At 44.2% G+C, this 22,615-nt stretch overlaps 2 protein-coding genes across 8 annotated transcripts; one reads left to right on the forward strand and one right to left on the reverse strand.

The window, feature by feature from the left end:
* The first annotated feature begins 332 nt into the window (after positions 1-332).
* Positions 333-5,813, forward strand: LOC123155578 (uncharacterized). 2 transcript variants are annotated; one of them, XM_044573728.1, is made up of 7 exons: positions 333-1,012; positions 1,121-1,456; positions 2,357-2,415; positions 2,511-2,639; positions 3,626-3,761; positions 4,554-4,714; positions 5,237-5,316. In XM_044573728.1, exons 1-7 carry the CDS (start codon positions 647-649, stop codon positions 5,238-5,240), a joined length of 1,191 nt encoding a protein of 396 aa, XP_044429663.1. In that variant the 5' UTR covers positions 333-646; the 3' UTR covers positions 5,241-5,316. The 2 variants fall into 2 exon arrangements, with proteins under 2 accessions (XP_044429663.1, XP_044429662.1); XM_044573727.1 differs by lacking the exon at positions 4,554-4,714 and having other exon boundaries at positions 344-1,012; positions 5,237-5,813.
* A 785-nt stretch (positions 5,814-6,598) lies between these two features.
* Positions 6,599-10,024, reverse strand: LOC123155575 (uncharacterized). 6 transcript variants are annotated; one of them, XM_044573724.1, is made up of 4 exons: positions 9,448-10,024; positions 9,233-9,296; positions 9,019-9,132; positions 6,599-8,923 (listed from the first exon to the last, which is right to left on the reverse strand). In XM_044573724.1, the coding sequence occupies exon 4, from the start codon at positions 8,215-8,217 to the stop codon at positions 6,784-6,786; it is 1,434 nt and encodes a 477-aa protein (XP_044429659.1). In that variant the 5' UTR covers positions 8,218-8,923; positions 9,019-9,132; positions 9,233-9,296; positions 9,448-10,024; the 3' UTR covers positions 6,599-6,783. The 6 variants fall into 6 exon arrangements, with proteins under 6 accessions (XP_044429659.1, XP_044429658.1, XP_044429657.1 ...); XM_044573723.1 differs by having other exon boundaries at positions 9,198-9,296; XM_044573722.1 differs by having other exon boundaries at positions 6,599-8,638; positions 8,795-8,923; positions 9,019-9,296.
* Positions 10,025-22,615: the final 12,591 nt, after the last annotated feature.

Genomic DNA, 22,615 nt, shown 5'->3' on the forward strand with positions numbered 1-22,615 from the left:
GGATGCGCCCGGACCGCCTCATATCCGCCTTATATATGCGCTAGATACAAGCCTGAACGTTTTGTTCGTGATCTGGGAGCTTTGATTGGGTCGGCTTTTTGCGACCGGTTAGTGACCGAACGGTTCTCTTGTACACTTCCACGAAATTACGACATCCTCCCATAGGAGAAAACCAGCCCCTGTGTAAATGTGAATGGACACGGGTGAGAAGGCGAGCCAGAAGTTTCGGAGAAGCAACGACAGCTGGTCGTCTCCTCCTGCCGTTTTAGACCGATCCTCGGCCTCTCCCGCGGAGCGCAGCCGCGTTGAAAAGGCGACCAAAACCTGACCCCCCAACGCCAAAGTGCGCCCACAGCGCAGCGGCATCTTTTTTTTTTTTGCGAAGGAGCGCAGCGGCATCTCACATCACTCCTCCCCCACCCCACCACCATCGCCGCCACCACCGCTCCAGCTCAACCTCGTCGCTTCCGGAACAACCAAGGCAAGCAATCCAATAGAAAAACAGCGGCGGCTCGGCTGGCGGAGGGAGGCAACCACCACATAGACCAGCCCGCGCCGCGCAGCCACCCCGCCAAGCAGAGCCAGCAGCCCGAGCGCGCCTTCCTCCGAGGCGAAGCGCCGGCGCGCCGCGGGGAGGCGGCCAGCCATGTCGGTGTCGTGCGGGCTGGAGTGCGTGCTGTGCGTGGGGTGCGTGCGCTGGGCGTGGAAGCGCCTCACCTACATCGGCGCCTACGACAGCGAGACCTGGCCGCCCGCCTCGCCCGACGACTTCGAGCCCGTCCCGCGCATCTGCCAGATCATCATGGCCATCTCCGACGACCTCGACAACCCCAAGCTCATGCCGGCCACCCGCGGCTACACCCAGATCGACGGCGCCGGCGTCCACAAGCGCACCACCTACGACGAGGTCGGCACCGCCTGCCCGCCCTACATCGTCTACGTCGACCGCCGCCGCAACGAGGTCGTCCTCGCCGTCCGCGGCCTCAACCTCGTCCGCAACGCCGACTACAAGGTCCCGCGCCCGTGACCCGCCTCTCATCCCCGATTCCAGCAGCCCAGGGTGAATTTCATCTCCGCAGGAATGGAATGTGAACCCGTTCGATTCCTCCCTTCGTTGCAGGTCCTGATGGACAACAAGCTCGGGATGCAGATGTTCGACGGCGGCTACGTGCACCACGGGCTGCTCAAGGCGGCCCAGTTCATACTGGAGAGGGAGACGGAGACGCTGCGGGAGCTGCTGCGCCAGCAGGGGCCCGATTGCACGCTCATCTTCGCGGGCCACTCGCTCGGCTCCGGCATCGCCGCGCTCATGACGGTGCTGGTGGTCAACAACCGCAAGGCGTTCGGCAATATACCCAGGAGCCACATACGGTGCTACGCGCTCGCACCGGCCCGGTGCATGTCGCTCAACCTCGCCGTCAAGTACGCCGACGTGATCTACTCTATCGTGCTGCAGGTACCAGCTGCCCCGTGGTCAACCATTACCTACCTGTTCAATTTTGCTGCCTCCGAATATTTTGACTGTTAGAATTTTTTGACCCGGACAATTGGAAATTGGAATCGTTGGGGTGAGAGGAGGGGGAGCGATTTGGTCAAATGTGCTTTGCTTGTGGCGTGATTGGAATGTCTGTGAAAGCTGGACTAGTTTGATTGTGCTGAACGTTAGGAATTAGGCAGCGGGAGTTGTGCTGTGAAGAAAGGTGCTCTCGCTGATAGGATTAGATTATACAGCAGAGTATTCTTTCCTGCTGCTGTTCTTCAAAAAGCTAGCTGACAGTTTACAGTAGAATATCCTTTAACTGCTGTACTTCAGAAAGGTAGCTCATATGAGGTTTACTGATATCTGGCTTATGACTGATATAGAAATCAACTAAGTTAACTGTTTGCCATGTTGCCTTGTTGGGTGAATTCAACTTATTCTACTTTATTTTTTGAGAAATCAATTAATTCTACATGATAATTTGTAATTGGTACAAACTGTATGTCTGGAAATGGAAATTTGGATCGTATGCCTGACCACATAATGTGGTATTGTGGTGCTTGAACTTGTTCCACTGCTATATGTTGAAATTGATTTATTGGATGTCGTACTATTTCCTTTGTGAAATTCGTTGATTCCGAACAGGTGAATAGCTCGTGAACTTAACTGAATTCTAGTTTGTTGTGTGTTTTTCATTCTGTTCCGGTTCGTATCCAGCAGACCTTGTATGACTTTATTGCTTAATCAATAAAATGCTGACTTTCAAAAACCGATCCTCTCTAGTTGTTGTAACCTTAGAAGTTACCATCTGTGGCACTAATTACATAGTAATATCATCTGATGCTTATTTTATCACTATACGATGTCTTTTGCCAGGATGATTTTTTGCCAAGAACACCAACACCATTGGAATATATTTTCGGCTCTATATTCTGGTAAGTAGTCCCCTGTTCTCTTTCTCCTTGTAGTTCAACTTTCCGCCAGTAAAAAAGGATAGAATAATGGAATTTTTCATTTATGCTTTGGACAGCTTGCCCTGCTTGTTATTCCTGTTTTGCTTGAGAGATACATTTAAACAAGACAAGAAGAAGTTTAAAGATCCAAGAAGATTGTATGCTCCTGGTCGGATGTATCATATCGTCGAGAGGAAATTTTGCAGGTAATTGATGCGCTTGGATAGTCGTTGCTAGTTATTAGTTAAGTCATGTTGGTATGCTGTAAATGATGAACCTGTTATTAGTTAAGTTTCAGGCTGTGTGCTGGTTTGCTCATCATTAAGCCTTTTTATACTATAAAGGATTCAGTCATCATGGTTTTTGGAAAAGTATGCAACAAAGCTTCAGCACTTTGTTCTTCCAGAGCAAGGAAGTTCTAGCCGTGAATAGTTTCGCCCACTGCTGTTTTATTGCACACATTTTCAAAATGATGAAAAATATATATATGCTTTTACATTGATTGTTTAGATTAAGCAAAGCAAGATTTCCTCAGATTCATTTTGTGTATCTTTCCTGGTCAGTTAAATGAATTTAGTAAACTATGAACATAAGAAAATAAAGGTATAACAGTTGGAAAAAGAAGTATAGAATACTGAAGCATGGTCCACGACAAACATTTCAAAATTCATATGACAAAGGCTACTATCTTTTTCATCACATTAGTTAGAAAATCAGTTTTATGTGGAAAAGTATTCATGCCAGACCTCTTTGAGAACTTTTGGAGGAGTCTCATCCTCAAGAACTCCTACGTGGTAGTTTCATTTATAACTTAAAGGATTGTACTCTATAAATTTTTCCTAAGAGTTTCTTTGCACCATATTCGTATGAAAAATTATACTGACTAATACCTCTTGAAAAGATACCATTTGTGTGCAAAGTCATGTGGTATTCAATCCTACAGGATTCATGTCAATCCGACATTTAAAAGAAAATTGTGTTTTGAGGTATCCTGCAAATCAAAGAGATGATCCAGTTACAGTCTAATATTTGCATGACCGATAAATTTCTTTGTGAGCGAAAACAAAATTTATTTCTGTACTCTTTACATATGAAGATTATAAAATAGTGAACGTTTAAGCGATTTCTAATAACTTTCCCACTTGGAGAATATGATAACGTAACCATTACTAATTACATTACTAATTTGTAGCTGCGCAAGATACCCACCTGAGGTGAGAACTGCTATTCCAGTGGAAGGAAGGTTTGAGCATATTGTGTTATCATGCAGTACCACTGCTGATCATGGCATTATTTGGATTGAGCGAGAATCCGCCTTGGCTTTAGAGGTACGTGCACTTGTCACAGCTTGTGAACCATGAGCTTCAGAGTGATGGCATAATTATTTGGTTCCTAAATGCAGTCTTGCATGTCAATGTGATATTATGCAATATGTATTATGCTTGGGCCTATTTAGTGATATTATGGATTACATGCGTGGGTATGCGTCCTAAAATGTTCAAAGCCCCCCGCCCCCCTGACCGCCGCCCTCACATTGGGCTTTCGTCTTGGCTTAAGCACAAAAGGGTTAACCTAAGTGCCATGTTTTTGGGCCAACATGCACTTTATGCCAGTATAACTTCATTTAAATTTCCAATATTTGGACTAAGGGTTGATCTGTTGCACTTTTAGGCTTCATTGTTTGCTAGGAGATCAACTAATAATTTTTCCATACATAAAACCATAGTTAAAAAAGGCGCACCTAAGCGAGCGCTTAAGCGCGCCTAGGCTCTAGGCGTTGGCAAAACGCATTGCGCATAACTACGGTTAATCTGTGCATAACTGCGCATAAGCATGCGCTTTGGTCAGTAAAGCGCAAGGCGGTGGCAAAACGCACAATTAACGCCTAGCGCTTTCTTGAACTATGCATAAAACAACGGCCGGGCACCAAGTAATTTTCCTTGCTTCTCCAAGTGACAGTGGATTTCTGAGGCCTTCTGCACTTAAGTTTGGAATTGTTAACTTGTAGTTGGGTGTACATGTTTGAGAGCCTCCCACATTTAGGTTTTGAATGGTAACTGGAAGTTAACTGTACATGTTCAGAGCCTTCTAAATTTAGGGTGTGTTTTGCTGGTGCCCAGGCCAATCCCTCCAAAATTTTGGCTAGCAAAGGTTTTGGCTGCCCATGTTTTGGTCAACTATGTCAGCAGATTGCATTGGAAGTGGCCAAAGGGGCATGGGAGTTGCCAAAAACCATCCAAATAAAGGCCAAATATTTGTACATGACCAGAAAGTTGGTAGGGTATGGATACAAACCAAACTAAACCTTATCCTTTTCCTTCCTATTTTTCTTATATTACTTTTTCTTGTGCACACTTGGTTTCAGTGAGAGATAAATTAAATTCGAATTGGCATCATGGTGTTTTGTAGGACATAATGTACATCTTCCGTGGAATAGAATAGAACAATCGACCAAACTGTTTAGATATACTCCCTCCGTCCGGAAATACTTGTTGCAGGGATGGATGTATTTAGACGTATTTAAGTTCTAGATACATCTATTTTTATCCATTTCTCCGACAAGTATTTCCGGACGGAGGGAGTACATGGTAAGCAAGCTCTTTATATGCAACATTGTTGATGCATATTTGGAGTGCCAAATCACTTAACTGTTAATCCTTGGTGTCTGTAGCTTGTTTCCATTGGCTAAAACTAAAGAGACTAAACATTGTAATACGCAATCGTTAGTTGGAGCATTGATTTCTTCTGTTCCAGAGTTGGTATTTATTTCTTTATTTATGATTATAACTATGTGTTTGTGCAGCTAATGAAGGAAAATGAGAAGGCAACAACTCCTCCTGCTGAACAAAAGATGGAGAGATTGCAAAGTTTCAAGGAAGAACACAAGAATGCGCTCCATAGAGCGAAAACCTTGGATGTTCCTCACGCGATAGACATCTCTGAAGAGGAAACCCATGAGGGCGCTTGCCCTGCGCCATCCTCTGACACTCACAGCGAGACGACTTCATCAGAACCGAAATCTGCAGGAAGGACCAGTTGGGATGAGCTGGTTGACAAGCTTTTCACCAGGGATGAAGATGGGAAGCTTATTGTGAACAGGGACATGGTGGCGAGGGACGTTGTTATCGAGTAGTGACGGGTACCATGGCAACTCATTCTTTTCGCCAGCCTTATACAAGAGTGTATAGTGGTAAATCATGTTTTTACCTTCGCGGAATTTTCTTTTTTTGGCGACTTAGAGAGAAAAGCAGTCCCAAATGCCCTAGCGCTTGTGCATATGTAGATTTCATCTGCGTATTCTTGAGTCTGAAATGTCATGTACGTTGGTTAATGCTGCAAGTATTGTATATCGTCTCTGAGTTAAGAGTTGGATTTTGTTACGTTTGTGTGCGTTGCCTTTGGGCCTTGGTGATCCACTCCGGCTCTATTCATTTGTCGATGAAAGATGTTCTCTTCTAGAGAACATGGGATGATGCCTACAGAGGGAGTATGTTGGACTTTAAGATCGTGGAATCGTGCTACCGTTAGGATTCAGAATCTTGTCACTCGCTTCTCGCTTGGCCTCAACCTCATGCACTGGACCTTGCGCAGATCTTGTCCTGGGTCAACAAGAATTTTTCGATTTTTGACAACCTTTCTTCGGGAAGAGACAATGCATATACCTATCTGGAAACAGAGCAGAAGTACTAGTGCAGGAGCGCCATGTTGTCCTGGGTTAACAAGGAGCGCCAGGTCTGTCTATGTTTCAACTGGCAAGCTGCAAAATAAGGATTGTTTGACCAATTTTTTTTATGATTCAGTTAGCTTTTTAAATACTCCTTCCGTCCCATAATATAAGAACGTTTTTAACGTTTTTTACACTAGTGTAGTGTTAAAAATGTTCTTATATTTTGGGACAGAGGGAGTACATTGCATCTCCCAGAAGGATCAGGCTTTAGTTTTTTTTTTTTTGCCACAGCTTGAATTTGCTCTGGAACTTGTGACCTTGAAATAGTTCTGCAGATTATCACGAGCAGTGAAACAGTTTTGATTTACAAACATAGTTACTACTACTTATCTGCGGTTGTCCAGATCATAACTGCATCATGCTTGCTTATCTGAGCCTAATACAAAAGGATAAGAGCAGTTTTAACATGGTCCATCACAGGAAACAGAGCAGAAGAAGTAGAGCAAACGCAAGGTTCAGAAAATCCATCAGAGGGGCAAGAAGAACAACAACAGTTTTAGCTTACATGAACAAGTGGAGCAAATTGCTCAGAGGTACACGTGTGGCGATCGTATAAGGACGAACTAATATATCAGCCAGTGAGTATCCTCGTATACACTTTGAAAACAATTTCAACATCGGACTTAATAGACACTTGCAGGCCAGAAGAAGTTGTTGTGTCCTCCAAGCGGTCCAGCGTGAAGATTGTCCCTCTTCTCCTTCTCGTGCGCCTCTTCGGCCTTCCATGCTGCTTCAAATGGATCGAAGGGCTGTTTGAACGAGTGGTCCTGTCCCTGAAGCGATGGAGCGTCAAGATCCGACGCGGCATTGTACCTCTTCTCTTTGTCAGCATCATGGAAGGCAGGGTTGTGCATGGCCCGATCCTCTGATCCCGACATTGGGTAAGGGCAATCGGACTGCAGCATGTCCTCCAGCATGCCTTGGTCCAAGGTATCCAGGTACAGAGGTTCCTGTTGGCCCATCTCCACGCCAGTGTTGGCTCCAGTGACCGTCTCAACCTCAATTGGGTCGTCTTCCATCATTCTCATTAGTTCTTCAATGTCAAAACCATCTGCCTCCCCACCCGGCAAATCGGAAAGAGGCTCCAATGGCTGAAAGACATCCTCTTCATATGTGCTCCTTGCAATGCTTGAGCCAGCCTCAGGAACAATCATCTGTTGTTGGCTGTAATTCTTGACAGACTCCAGCACATCTGACTGGGAGGAAATCTCAGTAGCTTGAGCTTGTCGCTGCATATTATCTGAGGAAGAAGCAACGCCGGAGTGGTTGGATGTTGTAGTGGACTCGCGTGATGCTGAAGGACCTTCGATTGACGCTGGTATATCCAGAGCATCTTGAACAGGGAAGATGGTACGAGCCAGCGGGCCATACATTGCACTCGCTGCCTCATCATACGTCAAGAACGACGGTGGGGCAGGTGCGGGGACAGGGACTGATCCTCGCATCCTCTTGTTGGGGCGCGGCGGATGAGGATCGGCGGCGGGAGCTATTGCTGGCCTCTTCTGTGCGTGCATGCTCGCAGTCACGGCCTCTGGTTGCGGTTCTGCTTGATGCTTGTACGCGGCTGATTCCTGGCGGGCCGCGTCAGGAGGATGCTGAGCCAAGTGGATCTTGCAGAACACCTTCACCCCGTCGGCGACGACGGCCTCTGGCAGCAAGCATTTGTACTCCTCCATGACCCAACCGGTGGACTTGCCCTTCTTCCTGAACGACAGGTTCTTCCTCTCGCCGACCTCGACTCCGGCGTGTTTGACGGCCGTGGTAGCGTTGACGGTCCAGGTGCCGCCGCCGGCGGTGCGCACGCTCTGGGTTTTGCTTCCGTTCTTGCTCTTGCGCGTGGTGAAGAAGAAGCGGTCGCCGCTGCTGGCGGCCTGCGGCACGGGCGCAATCCGGGCGGCCAGATCCTTGGGCTCGCAGCTGTAGATGTCGACGTGGTGGATGAATTTATCGGCGCCGTGCAGCGTCTGGCCGGCGATGAGGCGTGGCAGGTAGTAAGTCACGGCGTCCACATCTGTAGGGTTCAAGCGGTAGTGCTGGTACACGTCCAGCCCTTCCATCCTGCCCGGCGGCTGCCCAAACTGGTGCTTCGCTAGCTAGCTAGGAAGGGGTTGATGGGGAGCGAGGGCGGGCGATTGGGATCTGGGAGAAGAGGTGGCCGGCGATATTTATAGACGATGGACTTGCAGGCGACGGAGGACGCGTCAAATTTCCAAATAGAAACACGGACGGTTTCCTTTTTTCTGAATCCGATTCGGTCCCCAATTCCACGTCAATTTTCTGAAACCTGGGGCTTCCGTTTTGGCGCCAACGCAGAAAATACAGGTTTTGGCGGCACACAGAAACCTCTGCTAATCCACACAGGAAACACGCAAAAATCTCACCACTACATTAGATCGCCCAGATCAATCAGGAACAAGATCCTTGGCAGAAGCGCATCAGACAAATTCAACCTCAGGTGGAAGAAGAAAATTTTGCAATCTGGAGGACAAGGTGCGTCAAACGGACATCAGGCAGAAGCAACAAGCAAGTATCAAGCGACCTAGGGGCATTTTGTTTCCTATATGGCTTCTCCAAACATTGGTCCTGGGAGCCATGAGGCTTGTGATGAATATCAAGGACAAAATGTATACTTACTCTTCATGATCTCGTCGATTGCTTCGTATAGGATACTATGATAGAGCTACATGAAGTGACTAGACATGTCAAAATAGAGCTCTTTATATGAGCCACTGGCCTGCTCTTTTCCATTCTGCTGGCCTCAGCCTGCAATTTAAAGTAGATAGGTATTTCATTCAGAAATTGTACAAAAAGAATCCTTGGTACTGGAACAAATTATAGCTCATCCTGGAGGTGCTTACTAGTGTTTCTGAGCTGCTCAGAGAGTCATAGCTGCAACGATCATCTTGCAATTGCAAGCCATGGCTGAAGAAAGTAAAACCACTTTTGTGGAGCCTTTTTGTGTGTTGCTAGGCCTATAACAGTAATGAACATTGAGTACTGTTCAGTATTTACATATTCATTACACAATACAACTTACAGAATTCCTGGTGACTATGATAAATATCAGAATACTCTTATATGTTCCTGAAGAATGCCATGTTTGAGCTTAGGCCGATATCTTCTGGCCTCATCATGTCTGCAAAAATCACCACCATCAGCTAATTAAAATTCAGTTGATTCAACCAATGCACGACATCAATTTTTTGCAAGCCATTCCCATTTCCGGCAGGGTGAGCTATGGTACCGAGCATGGCGTGGACCAGGGCCGTGAATACGGCGCAACACACCTGGAACTGGAAGATCCGCTGGATGGTGGCCGGCCTTGCGCCACGGCCTCCACCCTGCCGCCGTCGTAGCGGTCCTCAAGGACGGCACGGCCACCACCCGCCTCCTCTTGGCCGGCGGCACGTCATCCCCCGCCCTCACTGACCCCGCCGAGATCCACCATCCTCGCCCCCATCGCAGGCAACTCCAGGACCCGGCATTGTCGGCATCCGGGATGGGGGCGGCACCACCGCGGCAGGCCGGCAGTGCGACGGGGCGGCTCGTCCCTCACGTCGACCTCCTGCTCGAGGACGCGGCCCGGGTCTGGTCCGATTCGGTCCCGAGATCGTGCTACGGCAGCCTAGTTTGGCTGCGGGGAGAAGTGGCTGGCGAGGGGAAAGGAGAAGGGGCGGCGATGGATGCAGACAGAGTGTACACGTCACCGTGTACCCTCGACGGCTAGGGTGATGCATCACAGCTCACGTCGAAGGAGACCCGTCCGAAAGCACGGTACGCTCGACAATCCGGTGAATTTTTTTGTAGAACCGAAACCCCACACAGCCGGGAGAAACCCCGTCAGGACGCGCGGCGGCTATGGACTGCCTTAGGTCGGCCTGACCGCCCCTAGGCCACGAGGTTCGCCGCCCTGCAAAAGAAGAACAAACAAAGAACGAGGAAGAAGAAGAACAAGGGAGAGAGATAAAAGTAAAGATAAAAAGTGCTAGATGAATTGATCGATCGTGTGTTGTTGTTCAATTGGTCGTCACCTTTTATCTATATAAGAGACGGATGGACTTCCCATACAAGAAAAGGACTTGCTTTGCCGTCCAAATCATCAAAATCTAACCAAACTCAGACTTCTCACGACCTCCGGCCCGGATGTCCGGCTCTAGACCCGAATGATCCGGCCTAGCCCAGTTTTCTTGACAGCAGCTCACCGTTTTGGCTCTAGAATCCACATATGACTTCGGATTTGGACGAATTTCATATCAAAATCAACCGTCTCGACGAGACGCACAACTTTCATGTTGAACACTTTTCAATCTGAGGCCATTTTGAGGATGTTTCGGACCGTTTTCTAAAGTCTGTAGCAAAAAAATTGTCCGGACATCCGGACTTTTACCCGGATTGTCCGGCCTCCACCCGGATCATCCGGGACTGGACTCATATCATCCGGCTTCATCATAAACCTTCTATTGTTTTCGGTGCTTCAATTTTTCGGATGATTCAGACCCCGGCCCGGATGATCCGGCCAAACATTGCTGTAGCACGTGGTTTTGTCTGTAACTTTTGCATACGATCTCGGATGGGGACGATTTTATATCAAAATCATCCGGTTTGACAAGACGAAGAACTTTGCAGTTACAACTTTTCCATCAGAGGTCATCTTAATTAGTTTTCATGCCAGTTTTTAGTCTGATGTTAATACAGGCATCTCTAAGATTGTCATAACTTTTTCATCAAAGCTCCGTTTTGGATCATCTCTATATCTATATCGATCGGGTTGAAGAGAGCCATCCAATGGTGACATGAAATCATATATTTGACCTCATCTTCCTACAACCTCAAGTCACTCTTTGCGATCATGCCATTTTCGAGTGCCAACACATGCCCCCTGTTTTTCGGCAAAACTTGGATGCCGAAAAATTACTTGTACTGTGTTGGTTCTAAGGATGACGTCAACAATCCATCAGCCACTTGTCATGTGCTTAGTGCGATAAATATACATCGGCCATTATTTGCTTGAATCCTTGATGCATATTTAGGTGAAACCTTCTCAACTTCATTAACCTTCTGATGATAAAGTTTCATAGATATGTATCTCAAGGTCATCCTCCGAACCATATTGTTCACTCTTTTGCTAGGATTTTGCAAATAATCAACAATAAACTTTCTCCAATCCTTACTTTTGCCTGCATAAAAAATCATTAGTGGCCGAAGCGGTGGACTTCGGTTCAGCCTTACCTATGTTGACGAGACTAAGCATCGGCTACTGATAGAAATGCAATACACCATGATTAACATAGTATTCGGATGCTTGCTGTGCCAACTCTCTTGAATTGTCATGTCTAGAAATATGAACAATTTTAAAGCAACCCAAGGTAAATTTTGCATCTAGACATACCTCAAGATAAACTATAAGTGATTTGTCAAAACATTGACAATTCTTGTATATTTGGTGCACTACTCATAACGAATCACCGAAAGCGTCAATATGTATAACACCTATGGCAACCAAAAGCTCCAAACCGAATAAAATTTCATATTCGGCTGTGACTATTGTGCAAAAATATTTTAAGTGGCATGAGGCTTGTTTTGGTCTCCTATTGAACTAAGGACGATGTTAGAATACTACACCGACCATGCTTTGACATATTCTTAGGGCGATAGATAAATATCGACCATTACCATGAGGGCCATGTAGAATTCACCCACCAAAGTATGTATAGCCGAAATAAAAATAAAATAAAATAGCAATAAAATATTCTGGCCCCTTTGTATTAGCAACAAAAATGTAACTAATCAAATGTATAGACATTTGGTAATACCCCCTCATGATATAGAAAATTATGTTGCATCCATGGATCAAAATAAATCCATGGAGGGTAATTGATCATACCTAGGGATGAATTCCATGGCAAAGGCATCAATGACATGGTTGAAGAAAATGGATGATGTGCTAACTGAAAATTTTGATGTTGTGATGCACACCTTCGGCTTAATTGTTTGTTGCTTCCATCCTTCTCCCTCTTCACTTTTATTGTACTTGTTGCAATAGAAGCATGCACGTCATTTTTGTTTTGATTGATCCTCTTGGGAACCCATGCCATGTTCTTCTTTGTCAGCTCTTGTGCACTAAGATTTTGTAATTCCTTCTTTTGCCAATACGATAAGCCGAGTGGGCATCTCGGCTATGATTCTGTTTTGATCAATGGCAATTCTTTTTTGACCTTGTGCACTCTCAACTTTTTTTCTTCAGATTTGACATTTTGACTCTCAACAATTGATTGCTTCATCTTATTGTCTTTAGTAGCCAATGTCAACACTTTCATTGGCTCTTTCACATTTGAGATCAAATCTGAAGTTGCACTCTTATGACCATCTCTTTTAAGACGGTAAACTTGTTTAACCACCTCTTTCTTCTTCCTTGAGCTCCAGACCGATTCCTTATGATTGAAACGGTCTTTAACATGTGATTGCTGAAATGTTGATCTTCTCAGAGCTACATAATATTGGTGAGATGGTCTAAAATAAGATGGAGAATGTGCCCTTGTATCGTACCTATCCCATGATGGATATGGATCTACATGAGCGTAAGGAGGCATCCACAACATTGACATTGGCGGCCCAAAATAAGGATATAAATATGTTGCATCAAAATTCTCACTTTGCCAATACCGATCCTCGTATTTGCGCCTTGGGGGTGATCTTGGTTTCTTTGCATGATTTGGCTGATAAGCATTCTTCTCTTCACTCTTCTTTTGATATTTTTCCAATAGTTGCGAGAAAGTTACTTTTGGATTTTTACCTTTGTGCTTACCTCGGCCTTTGCTTTCTTTGGTTGTGCTTGCACCAATCTTTGGGTTTTGTTGTTGCCCCCAATCCTTGGTGTCTTCATTGTAGCTTCGATGGAATTCTCGCCCTCAAGATTATGTTTATTATGCTCTTCAACAACTTCTCTTCTTGAAATCTTGATCCCGTCACGAGGAGTTTTTACCTTCTCTTTAAATGGATCGTCTTGAAGCAGCCGATGCATAAACTTTTTGCCATCAGGACCAATCAGAATAGACTGGTCATCTCTTGGTGTCTCAACCAATTTCAATCGACCTTTATCAATGGTCGATTTAACTGTTGTAGCGACCCGACCTCAAACGGTCAAGTCTCTGTGCTTAAGTGTCATCCCTGGATCGGTATGTTGACACACACAGTACTCGAGGATTTATAACAGAGGTAAATCACATGTATAAAGTAACGTAAATACCATTACCTCAATCCATAAAGCGGAAGAAACAACAAAGTTGTGGATTCCCATCAACACCAACGCCAAAGTTGAGTGTAGAAATCATAACCCTAACGTATCACTTACTCGTCATAAGATTCCTGCAACATGAGACGTTGCAGCCATGTAGGTCAGTACATTGAATGTACTGGCAAATTCACACCATAGGATAAATGATGAAAAATAGCTATCACTACATGCATATTTGGCTGGTGGAAAGCTCTAAGTTTATTTTTGCAAAAAGCCAATTTTTCCCTACAACAAAGGAATATATTTTATTTGACTACAAAGTTTGTTGAAAATATTGAGAAGGTTCCTCCAACTCAATCCCAGTTAATAATCATCAACCCAACAAATTATTTAAGTAACGTGATGAGATCAACATGATAATCCAAAAACCAGATACTCAAAATGTCCATAACTGGGGACACGGCTAACCATGATTAGTTTGTACACTCTGCAGAGGTTTGCGCACTTTTCCCCACAAGACTCGATCGCTTCCGTTGGATTTCTCACACTTACAAGGTGTTTGAGAAACGGATGATCGAGACACAGTATTTCAGAAGTATTTACTCTCTACTCCGGGCAGACCGGTACACCTAAAATCCCCCTACATCTGCTAGTCCACCTCTTCAAGAGCTCACACAACTTACTCAACTATGCCAGATCCCATAATGGCTTGTGGCTGCACATGGAAGTTTCTAGCATGAATAATCTTATGATCCCTTTGAATCTGGGTGGCATTCCATAGGGTGATCACACGGGTCCTCCGGGATCCCCTTGGGCAAGCACTGGGTTCCCCAGATGCCCGGGCAAACCACTGGGTGCTCCAGGGTGCCCCTACCATTCCACCCAGATGTGTATTATAGTAGCCACCTTAAGTTAACCATTAATTAACAAAACTAACATCTGTCATGAATCACTCATACCAAACCATGTCTACGAGCATAGCATAGCAGTATAAGCATAATGTAGTAACTCCCAGAGGTTTGACAAATAAAGGGCAATAGGTTCTACCTCATCATCTACTTCCCAAACCCACAAGTTATTCAGATCCTAACCATGCAATGTTTGAGGGTGAAACTAATGCATAAAAACTGGGTATGAAAGGGATATGATCAAAGTGTGAACTTGCCTATACTGTTGATGAAGAACCTTCAAAACTGGGTATGATAGTTCTATTCGTCTCACTCCGTTCAATCTATCATAAGCAATCAATAGTAACCACACATAAGCAATCATGCAAAAGAATCGAAGAAAAAGTCTCGGAAAGCTTCGAAAACAAGCAATTAACTCTTGCAACATAAAACAATTTCTAACAGTACAAAAATTAATTGAATTTGGCCTTATCAGAAAGTTTAGGTCAAGAGCTTCGATTTGCAAAAAGAATCAACTAAATCAGAGTTACAGAACTCAAATTTCGGTCAAACAAAGTTCAAATACTCAAATGTTTGAATTTCAGATTTTAAACTTTCAAAAACATGTTTAAGTTGATTATATGGATAGAGGGGATCATAATGAAGAAGTGGGCGTTGGTTTCGTTGGATTTGGATACACGAGTAAAAAGTAGTGAACGTTTAAAGATTAGGGACTAAACTGTGAAAAACAAAAAAATATACTACACCTAGGTCCCTGGCCACGCGTCAGAAAACTATTGGCCGAAAACTGTGCACTGCGGGGCTAAAACAGCGGACGTTTGCTATATAGCGCATACCAGTTCGAATAAAAAAAACTAACCTAATCTAGGCCGTAGATTCTAGATCGGACGGAAGAGGCGTCGATGGCGACTTACCGCGGCGGCGGCGGTGGCGGTGGCAAAGAACAGCGGCGGCGGGGCGGCGGGCTGCGGGGGCTGGGCCGCTCCGGGGCTCCGCGGCGACGGCAGAGTGGCAGGGAAAGGGCGGCGCGTCGAGGTGAGTCCAACAGAGGCGTCGGCGTCGGTCGAGGGCGGCAATGGAGCGCGGGACGAGGCGGCGAATCTCGCCGGCGGCGACGGCTTCCCGCGTGTGCGGCGCGGCTGCGAAGCGAGGAGGAGGAGAGAGAGGAGGGGTGGCGCTATTTATGGAGGGGGGAGGCGCTGTGCGTGGGGAAGGGGGGCACAGGAGGCCGGCTCGGCCACGGCGGTGGCCGACGAGTCGTGCGGCGATAGGTCTCCCGCTCGGGAGCTCGGGGACGGCGAGGAGCTGGGCTGGGCCGCGGCCTGGCTGAAGTTGGGCCGGCCCAGTTGGTGAGAAGCAAGTTTTTTTTAATAGACAGATAAAGAAATAAAACAAAAGAGATAAAAACAAAATATAATATAGGCATATTATATAACAAAATTTTAAGAAAAAGATTTTCTACAACATGAACATTACTCTAGCTTCAAATAAAATCCTTAGAAATTCAAATAAAGCAAAGAGTGCTACTGATGCAATAAAACCTCATAAAAATCATTTAAAAAATACCAAAATGATTTCAAATTAATTTCTCTCCAATTTTCTACTGTAGGGAATCATTTTACCCTAATTTCCATATATTTTATTTTTGGAGAAAAATAATTTGAATAAAACCCAAATAAGTCCAAATTGAAAAATAATTTTCAAAGGGACTTTAAATTGGATTTCTTTTAAACTCCCAACTCATATTTCATATGCTTTGAAGAAGTCATTTTATCTTCTCTCATGAAAATCATTGAGTTGCTTAAAGTTTTTGAATTTGAAATAGTTTAAAATGGAATTCAAATCTTTTCAAAACCCTTTTCATTTATTTAAATGGAAGAAGTCATGTCATCTTCTCTCTAGGGTCTTGTGATGAAATGAATTTGAATTCCTGGAGATCATAAAAGCAAGATGAAAGTTTGGGAAAGTCCTTTTATTCCCTCTCATTTAACTTTCAAAAATTTCCAATTTCACTCAATAAATCACACAACAATCAAACAAACAATCAATCTATCTATTTATTATAACATTTCAAAATTTAGAATTCTGGAATGTTACAAACTTACAACCCTTAAAATGAATCTCGTCCTCGAGATTCGGAGAGGCTAGCAAGAAATAGGTTAGGTTCGAGGTTTTCTCAAAATCCATTGATCGTCTCTGGGGTCTCGGGTGCTACCACCCTTAGAAGCATTGATACAGTTCCATCAAAACTCATAGACTCCATCCTGATTGTTGATAGTGTAGATCTTCTTAGATCTTCATGATTAATTCCTTCTCTGGGGTCTTCTGGTGGTGGCATAATCTTTCCTCAATTCTTGTGTCCTTTTATCTTGGTACGGTTATTCCGAGACTGGGTCTTCTTAGCTGACGGGTCTGGCACCAATACTAATCAACTATCGATATCTCACGGTGCTCAACAATTTATGGTTTCTCCTATAGAAAACGGGTCTGGGTTGAACCTCACCATATGTCCTACGATTGGCAACAACTGCCTTGTACAAGGGAAAAACATCATGCCATTCTAAGGTTTAAACAAGGTTTTGATCATCGTCTCTCTACTATAGGTGAGTCACTCAGATTTTCCATCCCATATGGCAAGGAGAATAATAAGAGTAAGTCGGTATGGTGATCAATCCATCCCGCACCCAAATCATTACCTTGTATATGGTTTAGCGAATCTCGCATTCTAACTCTCGGTCATCCTCACAAGCATTGCAGAATTTCTCTTGTCAACAAACCAAGTTCAGATAAATCCATTGATTCTGCAAGCCAAACAAACATCTACCGTTCCTTCACAACTCTTAGGTTTTGCGTTGCTCCTATAAAATCGTCAGTTGATAAAGTCATATCCTCTTCTAGGGTTTTTCCTTCAGCAAGAGTGTGCTTGCTTCTTGGCAGGTCCTGGGGCCTGTGGGTTATGGCCCATCTCATCACTTGCAAACCTTGAAATCATCCTTGGGACAACCGATCATTATTCCAACATCCAATTTCCTAGCATTCTTAAATCCATCCAATTGTACTATCTCCCTTCCTTTCTATTGGTACGAAACTAAGATGTGATTACTCATACTCATCATGGAGTTACAATTTCCCCATACTTCCAACATTATACCTCATTTATATCCAATAGTACTTCATCCCTTTGTATTCTTGGGGTATCCCACATACCGAGACAAAACTCGAACTTATATTGTCCATAGTCCACTTCGTGGAATCTCATTATCTTATCCAGGGGTCAAGGGTTCTCACAATTACTACCACCCTTGAAATGCACAAACTCATCCATAGACCATATTTCTCATATCCTCGAAAATGGTCAAAATCTTTCTTCATAGAGTAACAACTCATAAAATCAAAATCAGTACCAACGATGCTAACTTTATTGATTCTCAAATTACTACTATCTCCTGCATTTCCATTACATGCCTCAACTCAACACCTTAATATAAAAAGAAATGTTCCACTACTTCTACTATATTTCCTTATTGCAAACTCAACTATTTCTCACAAGCTTCCTTCTCTTCGGGACAATCTCTGGCAAAGTGTCCCGCTTCATTACAGAAGAAACATATTACTTCGGACAAGTCTCGAGGTTTCCTTATGATTACATAGCCTCCTTGGGTCCTCGGCTTCCTTTTTGGGCAACTGCTGAAGTAGTGCCCTGACTCCTTGCACCTAAAACAGGTGATATGGCTCAGGTCCTTCTTGGTATCCCATCTACTTCTCTTCTTGGACTTATCTGTTCCAATCAGGGCTTCTATTTCCTGTGGGTCATACTCTACTTCCTATGTTGGGACATCTACTAGATCCCCATTCAGACAATTCTGGGAGATGTGTCCTTCTTCTCCACATGAATAGCAAGACTTGGTGCAGGCTTTAATTTTGTTTCCTTTGTGTGTGTCCTCGACATCTTCCTTCATCACCAATTCTTCTAAAATTTCCATGAGGGCTCCTTTCATTGCTTCTTTCTTCTGCTGGATGGTTCTTTGTACCATGGGGTAAATGTGACACTGAGCAGGGTAGTGGGTAGTTTCTTCACACAAGAAACAAGTAATCTGCCTAGTTGGGCATTCTTCAGCTGGGTGACTTCCTTCACAATTAGGACATTCATCCTTGTGTTCTTTATGGTTGTGTCCTATTTCTCCACAAAGCTTGCATGCATGGAGTTTCTTCATATCCTTTCCATAAGGCTTCAAATTTAGGGACACAAGACGAGACTTTAGCAAAGTCAACTCAAATTGCTTCCAAGTGGTTACTCCTTTCCATCCATTGATGTTTTGGTACATCCTCCACCAAGTAGCAGCACCTCTTTCAAAGCATTGAAGAGCATGCTGGGCTATATCCTTTCCGGCTATAGGGTTATTCTCCATATGATCTTCCATCTTCTGAATCCATCAGTCTGTCTCCAATTGACTCATCGGTCCAGATAATATGATCTCATCTCCATTCATCCTCTATTGGGTCCAGGGATTTTGGGGTGAGATAAGAGAGATAGAGAGGGATACACACAATACAAACAATAGTTTTGAAAAGGCATTTTATTTTGTGGCTGTCAGAAAAACATCAAACAAATGACAACTCACAATCGTCGCATCTAATGTAAGTAAATAACAAGGGTTTGGTCTTCTAAAGGTCAATAAATCTTCAAGGTCGCCAAACTCTTCAAGGCTTGTTCATGTCTCTGACGGCTTCTTCCGATCGTGCTAGTCCTTCTCAAGTTCTTCTATTGGGCCATGACGTCATTTAATATTCTGGAGTTGCATTCCAAACTTCTGGGTTTCAACATCCTTGGCATGAGCCATGGTCCTACTGTCCTTCAGTTCCTGACAAATCTCCGGTATCTTGAGGTTTAGCTCCTCCAGCTTGGCTACTTTCAGCTTCTGGTTCCTGAGTGCTTCACAAATTGCCTCCTTGTTAAGTATGACTTCCTAAAGGTCCCTCTAAAATTCTTCATGTAATAGTCCAGATCCTGGCGATGCACCAGCTAAGGTAAAAACTGCATCCTTTGCTGATAGATGCTCCATCAGCCTTCTACCATCCAATCCTTCCATGCATCTGCATGCTTAACTCCACACGGTGACAATAGCATAAGCGGGCACCAACACCATGGTTAGCTGTGTCTATGCCCATGTTACTACAATGAGCTTTCATTCCATAATCGATATCTCCTATCTTAGGGTTTTCTTGACAAAAACTTTGAGTTCTAATGCTCCATGTTCCGGTCTTTGTCCGATACACCTTGATCTCGGGTATTGACAGCTTCCTTAGTCTGCCAAGTTCCATAAGGGGTGCCTTCCTAGGTCATACAAATCTGGAAATTCTTCAAGCCTTGAAATTCTCCTAGTCTTCGGAGTCTTTACAGTTGTAGTTTCCGTCATTGTAATGCACGGTAACAATCCTCTTTATTCCAAAGTAGTCTTAGTTGTCTGATATCTTGTACTCTTTGGAGTGGTCTCATCAGCCGAATCCTCATGCGGTCAAAAGGGGAAAGGGTATAGTCTCACTAAAAGGGAATTTTTTGAATAAGCTCAGAAGAGAAGAGAGGTAAGAGATCTTTTTGAAAATAAAGTAGTAGAGAAAATCTTTCCTATGGGCTTGCCAGTCTCTAGGGTCACGTCCTAGAGTCAACATGTGCTCTGATACCATCTTGTAGCGAACCGACCTCAAACGGTCAAGTCTCTGTGCTTAAGTGTCATCCCTGGATTGGTATGCTGACACAACACCAACGACAAAGTTGAGTGTAGAAATTGTAACCCTAACGTATCACTTACTCGTCGTAAGATTCCTGCAACATGAGACATTGCAGCCATGTAGGTCAGTACATTGAATGTAATGGCAAATTCACACCATAGGATAAATGATGAACAATAGCTATCACCACATGCATATTTGGCTAGTGGAAAGCTCTAAATTTATTTTTGCATCAAGCCAATTTTTCCCTACAACAAAGGAATATATTTTATTTAACTACAAAGTTTGTTGAAAATATTGAGAAGGTTCCTCCAACTCAATCCCAATTAATAATCATCAACCCAACAAATTATTTAAGTAACGTGATGAGATCAACATGATAATCCAAAAACCAGATACTCAAAATGTCCATAATCAGGGACACGACTAACCATGATTAGTTTGTACACTCTGCAGAGGTTTACACACTTTTCCCCACAAGACTCGATCGCCTCCGTTGGATTTCTCGCACTTACAAGGTGTTTGAGAAACAGATGATCGAGACACAATCTTTCAGAAGTATTTACTCTCTACTCCGGGTAGACCGGTACACCTACAATCCCCCTACATCTTCTAGTCCACCTCTTCAAGAGCTCACACAACTTACTCAACTATGCCAGATCCCATAATGGCTTGTCACTGCACACGGAAGTTTCTAGCATGAATAATCTTATGATCACTTTGAGTCTGGGTGGCATTCCATAGGGTGATCACACGGGTCCTCCGGGATCCCCTTGGGCAAGCACTGGATTCTCCAGGTGCCCGGGCAAACCACTGGGTGCTCCAGGGTGCCCCTACCATTCCACCCAGATGTGTATTATAGTAGCCACCTTAAGTTAACCATTAATTAACAAAACTCACATCTGTCATGAATCACTCATACCAAACCACGTCTACGAGCATAGCATAGCAGTATAAGTATAACATAGTAACTCCCAGAGGTTTGACAAATAAAGGGCAATAGGTTCTACCTCATCATCTACTTCCCAAACCCACAAGTTATTCAGATCCTAACCATGCAATGTTTGAGGGTGAAACTAATGCATAAAAACTGGGTATGAAAGGGATATGATCAAAGTGTGAACTTGCCTGTACTGTTGATGAAGAACCTTCACACTCAACTCCTGATAGTTCTATTCGTCTCACTCCATTAAATCTATCGTAAGCAATCAATAGTAACCACACATAAACAATCATGCAAAAGAATCGAAGAAAAAGTCTCGGAAAGCTTCGAAAATAAGCAATTAACTCTTGCAACATAAAACAATTTCTAACAGTACCAAAATTAAGTGAATTTGGCCTTATCAGAAAGTTTAGGTCTAGAGCTTCGATTTGCAAAAAGAATCAACTAAATCGGAGTTACGGAACTCAAATTACGATCAAACGAAGTTCAAATACTAAACTGTTTGAATTTCAAATTTTAAACTTTCAAAAACATGTTTAAGTTGATTATATGGATAGAGAGGATCATAATGAAGAAGTGGCGTTGGTTTCGTTGGATTTGGATACACGAGTAAAAAGTAGTGAACGTTTAAAGATTAGGGACTAAACCATGAAAAACAAAAAAAAACTATATCTAGGTCCCTGGCCACGTGTCAGAAAACTACTGGCCGAAAACTGTGCACCGCGGGGCTAAAACAGCGGACGTTCGCTATATGGCGCATACCGGTTCGAATAAAAAAAACAACTAACCTAATCTAGGCCGTAGATTCTAGATCGGACGGAACAGGCGTCGACGGCAACTTACCGTGGCGGCGGCGGTGGCGGTGGCAAAGAACAGCAGCGGCGGGGCGTCGGGCTGCGGGGGCTCGGCGGCGATGGCAGAGTGGTGGGGAAAGGGGCGGCACGTCGAGGCAAGTCCAACGGAGGCGTCGGCGTCGGTCGAGGGCGGCGGTGGAGTGTGGGACGAGGCGATGGATCTCGCCGGCGGCGGCGGCTTCCGGCGTGTGCAGCGCAGCTGCGAAGCGAGGAGGAGGAAAGAGAGAGGGGGCGGCGCTATTTATGGAGGGGGAGGCGTTGTGCGTGGGGAAGGGGGCAGAGGAGGCAGGCTCGGCCACAGCGGTGGCCGGCGAGTCGTGCGGCGGCGGGTCTCCCGCTCGGGAGCTCGGGGACGGCGAGGAGGTGGGCTGGGCCGCGGCCTGGCTGAAGCTGGGCCGGCCCAGTTGGCGAGAAGCAAGTTTTTTTTAATAGACAGATAAAGAAATAAAACAAAAGAGATAAAAACAAATATAATATAGGCATATTATATAACAAAATTTTCAGAAAAAGATTTTCTACAACATGAACATTATTCTAGCTTCAAATAAAATCCTCAGAAATTCAAATAAAGCAAAGAGTGCTACTAATTCAATAAAGCCTCATAAAAATCATTTTAAAAATACCAAAATTATTTCAAATTAATTTCTATCCAATTTTCTACTGTAAGGAATCATTTTACCCTAATTTCTGATATTTTATTTTTTGAGAAAAGTAATTTGAATAAAACCCAAATAAGTCCAAATTGAAAAATAATTTTCAGAGGGACTTTAAATTGGATTTCTTTTA

This window comes from Triticum aestivum, chromosome 7B (assembly GCF_018294505.1).
Source record: "Triticum aestivum cultivar Chinese Spring chromosome 7B, IWGSC CS RefSeq v2.1, whole genome shotgun sequence".
Classification (NCBI taxonomy): domain Eukaryota; kingdom Viridiplantae; phylum Streptophyta; class Magnoliopsida; order Poales; family Poaceae; genus Triticum; species Triticum aestivum.

Bases quoted from the DNA above. Each gene is read 5' to 3' on its own strand.
- LOC123155575 (XM_044573724.1), bottom strand. From the start codon at position 8,217: ATGGAAGGGCTGGACGTGTACCAGCACTACCGCTTGAACCCTACAGAT.
- LOC123155578 (XM_044573727.1), top strand. From the start codon at position 647: ATGTCGGTGTCGTGCGGGCTGGAGTGCGTGCTGTGCGTGGGGTGCGTG. The intron at 1,457-2,356 runs GTACCAGCTGCC...GTCTTTTGCCAG, and splicing joins TCTACTCTATCGTGCTGCAG to GATGATTTTTTGCCAAGAAC. The intron at 3,762-5,236 runs GTACGTGCACTT...GTGTTTGTGCAG, and splicing joins AATCCGCCTTGGCTTTAGAG to CTAATGAAGGAAAATGAGAA.